Genomic DNA, 15,560 nt, shown 5'->3' on the forward strand with positions numbered 1-15,560 from the left:
AGAATCAGCAGGACACCATCCTGAAAAGGCTAGAGGGATTCAAACAAGCTCTTTTCATTCTGCAATTTCTAATATCTACTGCTAATAATGAAGACAGTGGGAAGCTGTTCTCTCTCCTTTCAATTGTTAAAGATATAATTCCTTATTATTATAGTAATCTATCTACAAAAACACTACCTGAGTGTCTCCTACTTCTCTAAATCCTGCTGTGTTTCTTTTCTTTTTTCAGTGCAGGAAGGGAATCTGTCTTGTGCCTGATGATATCTTTACCAGAGCAACAGATCAAGGAACTTATTTAAAGTGTGAGATAGAACTAGTGCAAAAGGCAGACTCTACACAAATCAACAAGATCTTCATCATGCAACAAGGAGCATGTTCCAAACTTTACAACCTAAACTGAAGGCTCCTACTGATAGTTTCAGTTCAAATGCTGGTGCACCTTCCATTAATTTTCTATTTCAATGGAACAACTCTTGGTCCCACAGCACCTGACATGGTTGTTATGAAATACTGCTGGCTGGCATACTAAATTCAGGGACCCTGATCAGATCATTTTTAGTACAATTTAAAATCCCTTTTTTTTGTAGGAAACATGGTCTTCCAACCTATAAAGTTAAAATTTCAGAGATTTATTCATTTATTTTCTATAGCCACATAACTCAAACAGGGGACTCTAGGTGGCTTACAATTCTAAAATTATAAAACAATTAAAAGCATTTAAACAACAAAAGTGTCCACAAAATAAATAAGTACAAACAGCAGTCATAATGATTAATCAGCAAATAGTAAAACCAAGTAATGGGGCCCTTAGACCAGAGTTCCCCAACCTTTCCAGCTTTGCAGACCTGTAGGGATGGGAGACGGGATGGTTCAGCACGAGTGGCCAGCAAGTGCACACGCATGCAGCTCCATTTGCACAAGTGGTGGGCTTGTGTGCATATGTGCACATGGTTGCAGGCCGCTTGCGTGCCCTCGCCCACCACTTCCCCGGCCCAGTTCTGAAGGGTTCAAGGCCCGGTAGTGTGCCGCGGCCCAGAGGTTGGGGACCCCTGCTTTAGATGGTTGATCCCCTATTAGAAACTCTAGGTTGGAAAAGTGACCAAGCCCAATGAAGTATGAGCATGTTTATCGCTGCCAAATTTTCTCATCAAATAAACTTAAGTTTTGGAATGACAGATCATCTTTTCAACATCCAGTTTACAATATTCACCACTTTTATTTTAAATAATTAAATAATCATTTCCTCTCTAGGCCCTGTAGGCCACGACTATTCAACCTTTTTACAAATTGCACCACTTTAGGACATGACAATATTCGAGTACCACCAGTGCTTAGCAAGGTGTCAAAAACGTGATGATTAAAAAAAAAGGGGGGGGGATTTTGGGTTTTACTGGTTAGATTCATTTGTCATTATAGAAACGGCTAGTTTATAACACTATGGAAAAGTAAAAAGTTGTCCATGTTACAATTAGAAAGGAAGATGACGTTGTCTCCTTCAGCCTTCAGTTACTAAAAAGAAAATAAAAAGGGAAGAGGGAGAGTGAAAAAAGGGAAAAAGGAGGGGTGACACAGGATGATAAACGAAAACATAAAAACATAAAATAAAATATTAGATTATTTTACAATGTTTGACATTTTTTTTTTTCCTTTTTTCAACTGGTTTTAACTTCTTTGGTGGTGGTTCCTTTGCTGAATCACTTTCCCTTTATACTGACAAATGTATGATGAATTTCTCAATATTTATTAATATGCACCACTACCTTGATGGTCAGGTGGCTGGTCGGCCCTGCTTCGTCTCTCCCTCTCCTCTCTTTCTCCCCACCTTTCGTTTGCAAAAGCCCCCCCCTCTCATATACACACACTTCCCCCAAAAGCCTGTCCTCTCTACCTCTCTCTCACACACACCTCCCCAAAAGCGTTTCTTCTATCTCTCTCCTCCTTTCTCTTCCGGGTGAGCCGAAAGTGCCGATTCTGGGGCCTTTGTCTCGCCCCAGCAGCCTTGCAGCTCCTGAGGACTCTCTCATGGCAAGTCCTGCGCTTTGCCAGTTTAGCTCCTTCCCTCCCCCGCTACACTTGTCTAGGCTGGGCAGGGCCATGTACCACCTGCCAGGTGCCAATGTACCATCGCTGGTATGGGTACCACCGGTTGAAAAGCCCTGCTCTTGGCCACAGCATCAATATTTCCCTTTGCAAGCTGGCTGCAGAGAATTCTTAAGTATTCCTCAGTTAGGCAAAGAAACAGGAAGTATTTTGTGGATGTTTTCAGTGCAGAAATAACTTTCCAGAAGGTCAGAAGGCTTTACTGTAGTCCCCTTTCAGATGTTGCCCTCTCCAACATTAGTGGTAGCACATGAAATGCCAGTAACATTACTCCCACATTACAAACTCTTTTGCAACCAACAGCATTCAAAAGGGAGGACTGCTCTAATTCCAAAGAATCCAATCAAGAAGAGCCAAAACAGAAATGTGTGCTAATTCATATTTTGCTTTCAGTGCTACAAATATTAATTGCTTAATAACTAAAGCAAAAAGGCAAACATTTTTTGAAATTTCTTCAAGTGTCCATAGACCTGTAACATTATGCTTTGGAAGTGGAAAATGTACAGTAAATACAATATAAAACAATATTAAAGGATGTTGTAAGATTTTCCCCTAAAAGATAAGAAGGCAACTTGGTGCTACAAAAAATATTTAGAACCACAAGTTCTACAATCCCATTCTGGCTGGGGTTGGTGGAAGCTAAAGTCCAAAACATCTGGGGAACATCAGGCTGCCTATCTTAACCCAAAAGGGAAAAATACTTTAAACTGTCAAATCCTACAAAGCCGTCAATATAGAAAAGAATCTCTGGCATTTATTATTCCCCTTTTTCCTACAAGGCATCAAAGAATACAATTATTTAAGGACAGTAAATTAATATGAATTAATTTTGTCTGTATGGGAAAAGACATGAAGGGGAAGGAAAATTTATAAAGGTACATTGCTTGTTGTACTCTCTTCGTTCTAATACCATTAAGTACAATAAAGTAAAGTAAATATGTCCAAATTAGATATTTCATCATTAAGGAATGAAAGATGAGGAATTGAAATGTTAAGTAAAGATAGGTAGAAACACAGCAATTTCTTACATGGCGGATCAAAGGGAGTGTATGGACCTTGGTCATCATCATCATCATCGTCATCATCTTCCTCCTCATCATTCTCATTGTTTTCATTGTCATCATTTTCATTCTCTGTTTCACTGCCACCCTCAGCAGCCTCCTCGTCTCTCCCGGTTCCATTTGTGCTTCCTTTAGCAGAGTTGCTGAGCCCTGATCCATTCTCCATGGTATGTTTGAAAGGGACCTTGATGGCTATCTCTGATTCTCCATTGGTGTACACTCGACTGTTGATTAATCTTTGCCTCTGGAAGAAAACAAAAACAAAGTGGAATCTGCAGGCAATTTTAAAACATAAATAAATTGAATGAAAAGACAAAGAGTTCTGACCAAATTATTTGTTCAAAAATATTTGGCTGATGCCAGTACAGGTAGTCATTGACTTACAACAGTTCATTTTAGTGACTGTTCAAAGTTACAATGGCACTGAAAAAAAGTGACTTATGACCTTCTTTCCAGCTCCTCCGTCACTTCCCCTGCCGTCATGTGCAGTCCCAGAAACAAAAGTTTGTGGGACTAAAAAAAAAAAGTTCAATCAATCAAATCCAACTTATCGTGAAAAAAAAAAATCTCGCGAAGTTGGAATTGATTGATTGAACTTTTTTTTTTAGTCCCATAAACTTCTTTTGTTTGTGGGACTGCTCGCGGCGGCAGAGGAAGTGACGGAGGACCACATCGGGGCTGGAAAGAAGGTGTCGCATGGGTCCGATCAGGGGCGGGTGGCATTTCTGCCACACATCAACCGGTTCTCTGAACTCAAAAGAAATTAGCTACCAGTTCTACCGAACCGGCTGAATCCCACCATGGAATAAAATATAGTAAATACCTCATTGATCAACATGCGACTAGCCATGGAGAGCCGGGTTCTGGGAGGAAAGTGACTTGTGATCATAATCCGGAGTCCAGCCTCTGAAAAGGATAGCTGGTGTGGATATGCAGACAGCAACTCATCCACCATGATTACAGAGGCTTTGCGGTGGAAATTTCCTAAACAATAATTAACAGAATTGGAAGGAAAATGCCTTTTACATCATCAATTTTTCTTATCTGAAATTTCTATAATTTATGGTGTTTTTGACCTTAATTCCACTTAACATGTTAGTAACATCTCCCTAATTTTTAGAAACATACAATTAATTCTGAAAAATCTAGATGTATCGAGTCCATTCACATCTCTCTTTTGCCTCTATTATCATATTTTTCTAACTCCTTATGTTGGCCAAGTATATTTTTGAGAAACACTATAAAATTCTGGTTATTTAAATATAATTTATGACAGAAAAATAAATTGTAAATAACTTAAAAATGATGGTATATGGATATATATCACAGGTATATGGATGCTTAATTTTATAAATTACAGATTTGCACTGTTCCTAACCTGGTTACGGACTAGAACAATAATCCACTGTGCTCTAGACACATGACACTGTTAATCTACATCTTATGTCACATTGTAAGCTAAAGATATTACAAATTGCAAAAGTTTTAATGTTATTCTTTGAGCCATTCAGGCTCCTAATGTAAACAGCAGCTTAGTTTCCAAAGTAGAACATAATAGGGCATTGTCCTCAAGCTATTTTTTCTTACTAAATCTAAACATCTTTTTAGCTGTACATGTAAACAAATGGAATGCTGTTGTGATTAACAGTACAATCCTATACAAGTCTATTAAGAAATAGTTTTTCTGTTTTTGATTTTATAGGTAGTCCTCAACTTACAACTACTTATTTAGTGACCATTTGAAGTTATAACAGCACTGAAAAAATGACTTATTGTAGTTTTTCACACTTATGACTGTTCCAGCATCTCCATGGTCATGTGATCAAAATTCAGCCACTTGGCAACTGGCGTGTATTTATGGCAATTGCAGTGTCCCAGGGTCATGTGATCATCTTTTGTGACCTTCTGACAAGCAAAGTCAATGGGAAAGCCAGACTCATTTAACAATTGTGTTATCAACTTAACAACTACAGTGATTCACTTAACAATTGTGGCAGTAAAGGTTGTAAAATGGAGCAAAGCTGACCTAACAACTGTCTTGCTTAGTAATGGAAACTTTTGGTTCAATTGTGGTCATAAATAGAGGACTACTTGTATTTACTTTAGTAAGCACTAGACAACCTGCACCTCAGTTGATGGCCATTGCTGGGTCATCATTTCAGAGATATTACCTTATTTAAATAGAGAAGCAGAATGACCATGGGGTGGTTAAAAAGCAGTGGGAGTAAGAGTGGCTCCCAACTTCCTGTTGGATTCCCCATTGATGTTTCTTGCAGGAAGCTGGCAAGAGCATCAAAAATCCTTCCTTCCTTCCTTCCTTCCTTCCTTCCTTCCTTCCTTCCTTCCTTCCTTCCTTCCTTCCTTCTGTCCTGCCCTATCATTCTGTTATTTCTTTTGTTTTCTTCTTTCCTCCCCTTCCCTTCCATTTCCTTCCAGTAGACAGTTAAGTGGCTGCTGCTGGGTGGGTGAGGGAGAAAGGGATTGTGTGAGTGGCTGGGAAACTCTCACAGAACATTGAAAATGAGGATCAGGTGACTGCAGCAGCAGATGGCAGGGCTGAAGCAGTCACAACTTTTTCAAATTTCATCCCCTTGAGAGTAATGGGACCTAGCATTCTGCAAATTGGTCCAGTTGAGGTCCTTTTGTTGACAATTTTTCCCTATGACGCACCCAACAGGAAATCCCATGGATGAGATTCAATTGGATCGAAAATAATGCCTAGATTGGCCCTGAGTTTCTAGCTCATTAAATATTAGAGTTCTCCAAGCAAGCAGATTGACTTACTGGAACAGTTACCTTTCTTTAGTAATACTACTGTAGCATCACAATTGCTGTTGTCATCCATCTCGGTATTATTTGCTAATCCATTCACCATATTTGTTACATTTTTTGTCCTCCGTTCAAACATATGCTGAAGACTGGAATTAAACCTACACAAAGAAGAAAGAATGGGATTATTTTAGGCACTGTTAGATGCTATACAACTCCTGGTCTCATTTCAGATCCCTGATTGAATATGGTGGGAGAAGCAGCAGAGCAGCTAATTTTGAATTATTGGTCGGATGACTAAAGGCCCAGACAACTTTCATTTGGATTCCTGCAACCTTTTATTTTACTACTAAAGAATGCTTCCTATTGGGGCATCTTCATGAGGCCCAGTATTTGATGTTTTGCCCAGTTACATGATAAAAGAAATCAGTTTGGCTCCAGCAGGCCCTATAACCTGTCCTTCATTTTAAGGAGCTTGTTTTGTGATATGAGGATGTCCCATGATGATGTTCTCCATAATTTCCCATGTCCTGCCAATCAAATCAAATTTTAACATGGTTCAAAAGTTACTGCTTTGTTCACATTTTTATTCCCTATTGATATTAAGAGTCTGATTATACAGAATCTTGGCACTATCCTCTCCTAGTTTTGGCATGCTTTGTGATTGTCTTGGGAGTCAGAGTTCTACTCATAGATAGGTAAATCCTGGTTATACACTTACAGTTTATATTGAAAAAGAGCAAAGATATTTTTTGTAAAATAAAAATAATACATATGATGAAACCTGTATGAACAAGTTTTAATGACTTGTATTAATTAACATTCACTGATCTCAAACACAATTAAGCCAAGTCAGACCTGCTTAATACTTGGACAGGAGGCTACGAATAAATGCAGGGCTATAAATTAGACTTGGTTGTAAAGGAGACAAAAGCAAATGACTTTTATATTGTTGCCAAGGTAACTTCGGGGACAATGTCTAAGTAGTCATCAAGAGCAGAGCTCAGCTTGCAGAAATCTTAGCCTTTGCCTTACTTGATGTACACAGATGGAAAATAGAGCCCTATCCATTTACTTAATTATTTCCCATATTTATATACTGTCCAGCTATATTTGTGTACAGAGTTCTTTTGTTTCCTTCAATCATCTTCTGTTTATTTATTCTACGAAACATTCTGTGTAACAACTCCCCCCCCCCATCTGTGGGCTAGTATTGAGACAGGCTGCAATATGGCTAGATTTGCCACATCTGGATTCCAGAGGGTCAGATGGCCACAAGGTTGGAACAAATAGACACAAAAAATGCTCGATCTTTTCTGCTGCCTTGCAGGTGATTAGATTATTCTTATATTTTACTAATATGAGAGTAGAATGAACAATAATAGAAAGCGGAGAAGCCAGAAAAAAATTCTCCAAGGTGTCTCTGCTAATTAAAATGGGTAAGATATAACTGCCAAAGTGTACAAAAATTGTACTGTATTGAGGAGAAGCTTTCAAGCAGATGGACAAGGACACGGTAGGAGCTGTAGGTAATCCAGATTTGTCTAAAATAATAACATGGAACAATAAACAGGCCAGAACATATTGTACTTACTTCATGATAAGAATGTATATGAAGTACATCAGCACTAGGATTAAGGACTCCCACCTGCGACCAGCCAAGGAAATAAAAGGGAAACAATAAGCAGCACTGTTCCATGACTACGGTATGATTGCCTTTTCTTCTAAAATTCAGGCCAACGTCACAGGGGATGGTGAATGATGACAAGTGTGGAGCACAGAGGGCAAGTTACCCTCTAATATTGCTTACAGAGAGTGAGATGGCACCTATTGGTGCCAGGAGAAATCTGGCGTATCAAAAATGAAGCTGGATGGACAGGGAGAAAGCAGAGCACAATGTACAACTGAAAACAGCATGCTAATTCCTTTCAGCCCCTGACCTTGAGATATGACTCATTCTCCTGAGATCAATTGATCAGAATAGAGCTAGAAGGGACCTTGGTCTTAGAGGTCTTCTAGTCCAACCCCCTGCTCAAGCAGGAGACTCTATACAATTTCAGACAAGTGGCTGTCCAGTCTCTTCTTAAAAAAAAAACTCCAGTCATTGTGAGAAGGATAAATCCTTAAAATGTTGGGCCAAACTATAAGTCTTAGTCTATGCATATTCCACACATTCAATTATTTGGAATGGAAGCATCATCCGACAAAAGAGTTAGCAATATATAATGGATGGAGAGCATACAAATACAACTGCATTTTTGACACAGTTCATCATAACCATTCAATAAAACCTGCAGTGTAATTATCAACCATTTCTTTAGAGATGTAAATTTGGCATTACATTTAAGTAATTGGTTGGGACAATTACTTTCATGCTGATGGCCGATCCAAAAGTCCTGGGAAAGTTTTTTCTTTTGATTTTAAATTTTTTTAGACAAATCATTTTATTATTTAGTTTTCCTACAGGATTGAAATTGGTCCCTGAACCCTCTTAGCCAAAATTGGTTTTCCTTACTTTTCTTAATTGGCAAATGACAACCATACTACTTACCAAGCAACTTTTTCATCATAAATAAACTGAGGAAAAAATGGAAAAATAAATATTACTGTATAGGACTGCTAATAAAATATCTACTACTTTTTAAAAAAAGAATCTCATATCTCAGTATTTCATGCTGGCTCTATAACTCAAATTATTCTACACATTTCATTCTCTCTCTCAAACTGTTTAAGCATCTGTAATGTAGAACTCCATACATTACATGTAATTTTTGTTTTAAATTAACATGCAAATTAGAGCAGAAAGCCAGAGTTTAAATACATCACAATTATAAATACCATGTCAGAGTTTGAGTTTCCAATTTGACTATCCAACAGCAATTTGTCTAATTTTAAATAAAAATTATATATTAAACCATATGGAGAAGCCAATAAATGTAATATAAAGTTCTGTTAAGTTGTTGTACATGCAACACATGTGACTCTCTACTTTGCACTGTGAATTTCATGTGAAGAACTCAATTGGACATATAGCTAGTCATACGGCATCTTTCTGAATAGTGCCACTGCTTTCATATACTGTAAATGCATAAAATTGAATAGTACATCATATATCCATCTTTCCCTTGATGTCGCTCTATACACACATCTATTCTGAATGTGGGAAAACTTTCTAAAATTCAAGCCTTCCCTCTCCATATAGAAGTCACTGTCCCTGATTCTAGCAGCTCCTTCGGCAATCAACATGCAGCTCTATTCTTCTTCTGGGATGTAAACCAGGAAGAAGCTTTCCTCTATGTGACCACCAGGGTGCACTGACATCCTGTGCTTCTACTTGACTTCTGTCCTTTTTCTTTCAGATGTGCCTACAATGATACTAGCGAATTAAGGTACCTGGAGTATTTAGTAGTAGTATTTGCATGGTTACATGTCTAGCTTTCTACTTCCTTTATAGTTTCGTGGTTAAAAATATACAACTGGTTATCTGTTTGTTCTTAGTTATCACTGTAACTACAGGCCTCATTATGAAGTAACTTACAGGCCAGGAAACATATTCATGCAATAATAAAATATCATAGCAGAGGAGGACAGCAAAAATGCATTTCTGATTTCACAACCTTCCTCTTTTGCCATCTGAATTTTGGCTAAAGATTCCTAGAATATTATATAACAATGGAAAAAAAGGAAAAGCTTCTGTAAAGTCCTTAACCAGAGAGATGTGGTGCTCCTAACTAGAGAATGAACTAATGTCCAGATCTCCATTGTGCCAGGTGGCTGCAATGGTTTCTTCTGTCACTTTCACTCCCCGGGCGCCATGCATGCTTTCAAGATACTGCTTTGACTTTGCTTGAGCAGACCCTAATTCTGGTACAGAATTATTCTGCATGAGCCCGAAGAAGGCACAACTGCTTAAGTTGTCAAGGGATTAAAGTGAATGTGTCTGTTAAAGCAGCCTCCTTTTTTCCCCCCATCAAGTTTGGCAAGAGGCTGAAAAAGAGCGGGAAAGGTACTGTTTTAATGAACTGTGGTGCAGTGTTATGCTTATGTGAGGTTTCCAAGCACTTCTTCCAAATTACTTCAGAATTGTGCACAGTTCTACTTTCCCTATCAAAGTTTCCATTTGAGATACGGAATAAAGAAAATAAAGCAAAGCAAAGAGAAAGTATCAAGGAGACAGCAGCAAACTTCTTAAGGAAGGAGAATAAAGTAATCACACTGAGTGGCGAGAGACACCACCTACTGTACTTGAAGTATTAGGCTCACTGTCATGATTCATACAATTTATTCTTTACTTAATTTTCTATCAAAATGAAAAAATAACTATCAGCATCATACAGAATATTAGCACTTTCAAAATACAATCAATCACTCTCGCTCACCATACAAATAACAGCTATATAAATATTCAATATAAGTAGTATTGAACCTGCATATTGATCTTCCATGTCAATTGGATGGGAATTGCAGTCACTAAGCAATGCAGTCGATAAAGTGCGACTGCTTTGTGCTGGCAATCCAGACAGTCCCAGTTGTCATCATTACCTTAATGTCCCAGTTGTTAGGCACAGCAACTTTCTGCCAGCTTCCCACAATCAAGGAAGTTCTAATCTCCAGGCCCCACAGGATGGGGAGGGAGCAAGGGGGTGCACGGGAGGGTCAGAGGGGATGTGTGAGAGCCTCAGAATCTCTTGAATTTTTAGTCCCAGAGTCAAGAAGCTTCTGAAACTTCTCCACTCTGGGACTGAAAAATCTAAAAATTCTGCTTGGATTTTGGCAGAGGTTGCATCTTCAGCCAGCCTTTAGACCCTGGGAGCTGGCTGAAAACCAGAATTCCAATGTCTGAGCTCCTCAAGGAATGAGAGTAAGTAACAATCGCTATATTTAATACACAACCAATGTTCTAATACATTATGTGCCAGATGAACCTTTTCACCTGCCCCACAAAGTCTTCCACTGGGTTCCTTGGAATCTCAAGATATTATTAAGAAAATCCCAGGTCAGATAATAAATGATACAGAATCATGCAATATAAACTAATATTTTTTTACTTTCTTACAATATTCTATGAGAGGAATTTGACTTTCAGGCAGTTGCCTATTTGACTTTCAAACAATAGACCATTGATAGGTTCTCAATCCAGCTGAAATCATGAGAATATGTCAGTTGCACCAGGTAGTGCCACTTACTGTAGTAACAATATGTTGAATTTGTTTACATAAAAAACGCATTTAATGGAAGACAATAACTTATGGATTGCCACAGGATTAGCATTGCTACCAGACGTGCCTTGCAAAAATCATGACTGCCACTAAATAGCAACAAAGAGATAAATTGACATCTTGTTTTTTGCCACTAACTATCATTAATCCAGGTTTTAGCAGCCCAGAATTGTAGCTCTACATGAAAGTAAACCAGTACATCAATGTTCTTAGGCTACCATTTTAGAGCCATTGTTATAGAACAGTGATGGCGAACCTTTTAGAGACTGAGTGCCCAAATTGCAACTCAAAACCCACTTATGTATCGTCGGGTGCCGGGTGGGCGTGGCCCATTGGGTGGGTGTGGCCAATTGGGTGGGCATGGCTGTGGTAATAACGGCAGACTGGGTGGGACTAAAAAGTTCAATTAATCAATTCCAACTTTGCAAGATTTTTTTTCCCACGAGAAGTTGAAATTGATTGATTGATTGAACCTTCTTTTTTTTTGCACATGGCGGCGGAGGCCTAAAGCGAAAAGGTTTTTTAAAACCCAGCTGAAGGCCTAGGACTGGGGCGACGGCGTGCGTGCCCACAGAGAGGGCTCTGCGTGCCACCTGATTTTAGTTCCTATTGTGGACATTTTATTTAAATGCTTATGTTGCTTGTAATTACTGCAAACTACTGAAGGACTGGCAATTGCAGCTGTCATAAATAGGATAAATAAATAAAATATAGCAAGAAATAAACATCTAAAGATGGAAAGGAAGGGATAACAACTATCCTTTTGGAAATAGCACAAAATAACATCTTGGCAATTCATAAAACAAATTTTATGTCAACGTTCAGTTATTAAGACATATTTTCTGAATGACAACACATGTTTTAAGAATTCAGAATGTATAGCATTTGCTTTAAATACTAAAATTTGGTATGCTCAATACAGCTGTGGCCATCTAAAGCTGAAGCCTCATATTCTAAAGTTTTGAAACAAGCTTTTTCAGATCACAATGAACAAAATATAAAAAATCACTAAAGGATAAAGTCTGAAATTGTTAAGGAGTGTGACTTGTGTTCAATTAAATGGAATGTCCAGAACAGCAAAACAATCAATATATACTGGTAAAAACATCTGTCATTACTAAAATCTTTACAAAATAGGAAGATGAACGCTCTTTTGTTTGTTAAGGGCAGTCAGAGACTGAATTCACATCACATTCTTATCCCAGGCCAAATTAACAATGGCTTTATTCAATTGTGGATTTGTACAATACATCTAATCATAAATTAGCTATGCAAACTGGACATATACACAAATGGAAACCAAAATTTGGTTGGCTAGGTCAGTATGACACACACATGTACATAGCCAAAAACCTTTATTTAGGAGAATAACCACTCAGTGCTTACCAAAATAAGTGCAGCAACTGAGCAGGTATAATATCCTGAATCTCTCAAGAGGCTCCAAGAAGACAATGCAACTATCTGAGAAAACAAGCAAAAAGAAAAGGAATTGGTGAGCATAGTTTGCATCAAAAACAAATAGCAAGAAAGGGTTTTAGAATAATTTGAAACTTTGGGGTGCTGTTTCCCATATACAATTATTCATTATGAGAAATCTGAAAATGTTGCAGTTTTGAAAGTCAAGGTTACTTCAAAAAAAGATACCTAGTTCCACACAATGAGAGATTAGGTCTCTGTTCTGATTTGTGATTGAGCTTGAGTTCATAGTGAATCAGGGCAATTTAGGCCAGATCTTTGCTTTCCAGAAGCAGGATTCTGCCCTGCTCTGTCCTGATTCAAGGCCTTCCCCAATGCTCTGCACCCCAAGTTTCAATTCCAGAGCATTGCTTCACTGCAAATGATGGCTCTGCAACATACTTCTCTCTCATTCTCTCCCTCCCTCCCTCCCCCCCTCTCTCTCACACACACAAATGTCAGGAATTGACATTGGTTGTATAAAATATTGATGGAAAGGATACTAGTTTCCTTAAATGACAGCCCTTTCAGAAATTTAAAGCGACCCCAGTGGTTCCCAACCTTTTCTATACCCCGCACCCCTAGAACGCTTCTGATATATTCTCACACCCCTTAGAAAAGTTCAAAATAACGGCAACAAATTATGCATATACGCTATACTTTTGAAAACCCAAGTTTTCGTACCCCCTGGAATATCGTCTTGCACCCCTGGATTAGACAATGAGTGAGCCTTTGGGATGAGTAGGCAATGGGTTTTGGGGCACTGGCAAGACAGCACAGCAATCAGCTAGAGAAACTGGGGAGAAACAGATCTCAGTACACTGTATTTGCAGGGCTTGCTCTGGCAATTCTGGTTCTTTTGCATTCAGACAAATGTAAACCTGCACAGTGAGATGTTTATGACAGGTCTTGCTGACTCAGGCTAGTTTGTCAGTTTCACTTGGGAGATACCAGAATGACTGTTGTGTAAAAGAGGGGCCAGGAGAGCAACAAGATGAGCAACAGAAATGTTACCCCTCCTTCCCTATGTAAATAGGTTGGTCTGTTCCATCTTTCTTCAGACTTGGAGTAGACCCACCACAGTTATTCACTGGGGCTATTTTCTCTAGTTTGGGGGCTTGAACAATGGCTTAGCTTTCAGGAGGGCAACACGTGCCTCTGAAAGGGATGGGTTTTTCTGAGAATCCTCACAGCAAGAAGAGCATTCTTTTTTTCCTGAAACCCTGTTCCAGAAGTGGGAACAAGTCAGGGCAGACTATCCCAAACCAAGTATGTGTCAAACTATTTATGAATCTGACCTTGGATGTGGGCCAAGAGATCACTTATGAACATGTATGAACATTTATGGGGGGTGGGGAGGGAATCAGAAAGAGATTTATGACCATTAGTAACGGATTTATTATTGCTGCTGGCAACTTGGTTAATAACACTTTGAATTTAGTGAAAACTGAAAATTGACCCCTGTAGACTGCTGTGCTTTTGCTTCTTTAATGCTTGAAAAGAGGAACACTTTTTCTCTAAGAAAATAAGCTACGTATGTTTAAGCATTGAGATGACAAAATCAGATGGCATCTGGAAAAATTCCATTTTTGAATGCTGATTGATATAGATTCACACAAGTTCAAAAAACACAATATATAAATGAACAATGTGCTTCCAATTCACTCCATGTCATGCCAGAGGGACTTGGAGTCCTAGTGGACGATCACTTGACTATGAGCCAGCAATGTGCAGCAGCAGCCAAAAAAGCTAATACAATCCTGGGTTGCATAAACAGAGGCATAGAATGATTAAAGGCCTAGCCCTGGAGACTAAAATGTATGAAGAATGCTGCAGGACTTGGGTTGGGCTAGTCTAAAGAAAAGAAGAAATAGGGGTGACATGATAGTAATATTCCAGTATTTGAGAGGCTGCCACAAAGAAGAGGGGGTCAAATTATTCTCCAAAGCACCAGAGGGCAGGACAAGAAACAATGGTTGGAAACTGATCAAAGAGAAAAGCAACCTGGAACTAAGGAGAAAGTTCCTAACAGTGAGGACAATTAACCAGTGGAACAGCTTGCCTCCAGAAATCATGGGTGCTCCATTACTGGAGATTTTTAAGAAGAGACTAGACATTCACCTGTCTGAGATGGTATAGATTCTCCTGCTTGAGCAGGGGGCTGGACTAGAAGGCCTCCAAGGTCCCTTCCAGCTCTATTCTATTCTATTCTATTCTATTCTATTCTATTCTATTCTATTCTATTCTATTCTATTCTATTCTATTCTATTCTTAATAAATGTTTTGATTCTTCATAAAAGGAAGATTTCTGAAATGTGAACACTGCTGACTTGCAGTCTGAGGGGATTTGATTCATTATTGCTCCATTGCTGTCCCATTTTGCCATTGCATTAAGGTGAGGCTTGAGTTATTATTGTCATCAAATTCCAATCCATTTTGTGGGCTGCGATACTAGGATGTTTCAAGTCAGTTTGGTGGTAATACATTTCACACTATCTGTAGATTTCCGATTCCATACAACAAGATACTCTTTTAAGTTTATTTAGTGGCATGAATCAAAACTATATTATTTATTATTTAAAATAACCCTGCATTATTTGCAACATGTAGTGCATTTAGTACTTCATATGCTGCAAACTTTTTCAGGGAGTATTTTGTATCAAAACAATCACACCCAAAATCATTTTACAGGGCAGCAAGTTCATGTAAACAATCATGATAAAAGAGATCAAAGACTGAGTCCATTTGAATTACTTGTAGTTAGTAAAATGCAGAACTGGAGAACAGAAGCAGCATTTGAATTATAGCTGCTCAAAGAATAGCTGGCACAAATTAACTGGGCAAAACCCCCACCCCACCATCTAGGATATATCCTAAGTAATTAGCCACCCAACTGTGCATCTAGTCATCTATAGGATTTCTTTCTTATATGATAGTTTAGCTTGATAAATCTTAC

At 38.5% G+C, this 15,560-nt stretch overlaps 1 protein-coding gene across 1 annotated transcript in view; it reads right to left on the minus strand.

The window, feature by feature from the left end:
* The window catches only part of SLC24A3 (solute carrier family 24 member 3), a 58,897-nt gene that overhangs the window by 20,228 nt on the left and 23,109 nt on the right, over positions 1 to 15,560 (minus strand). The window contains exons 5-10 of the mRNA XM_015827192.1: positions 12,536 to 12,610; positions 8,482 to 8,507; positions 7,525 to 7,578; positions 5,958 to 6,091; positions 3,985 to 4,145; positions 3,129 to 3,405 (exon numbers count right to left, since the gene is read on the minus strand). Coding sequence (XP_015682678.1) covers positions 3,129 to 3,405; positions 3,985 to 4,145; positions 5,958 to 6,091; positions 7,525 to 7,578; positions 8,482 to 8,507; positions 12,536 to 12,610 — 727 coding nt within the window. The remainder of the gene's footprint in view (positions 1 to 3,128; positions 3,406 to 3,984; positions 4,146 to 5,957; positions 6,092 to 7,524; positions 7,579 to 8,481; positions 8,508 to 12,535; positions 12,611 to 15,560) is intronic.

This window comes from Protobothrops mucrosquamatus, unplaced genomic scaffold (genome assembly GCF_001527695.2).
Source record: "Protobothrops mucrosquamatus isolate PMUCROS unplaced genomic scaffold, P.Mucros_1.0 scaffold_213, whole genome shotgun sequence".
Taxonomy (NCBI): domain Eukaryota; kingdom Metazoa; phylum Chordata; class Lepidosauria; order Squamata; family Viperidae; genus Protobothrops; species Protobothrops mucrosquamatus.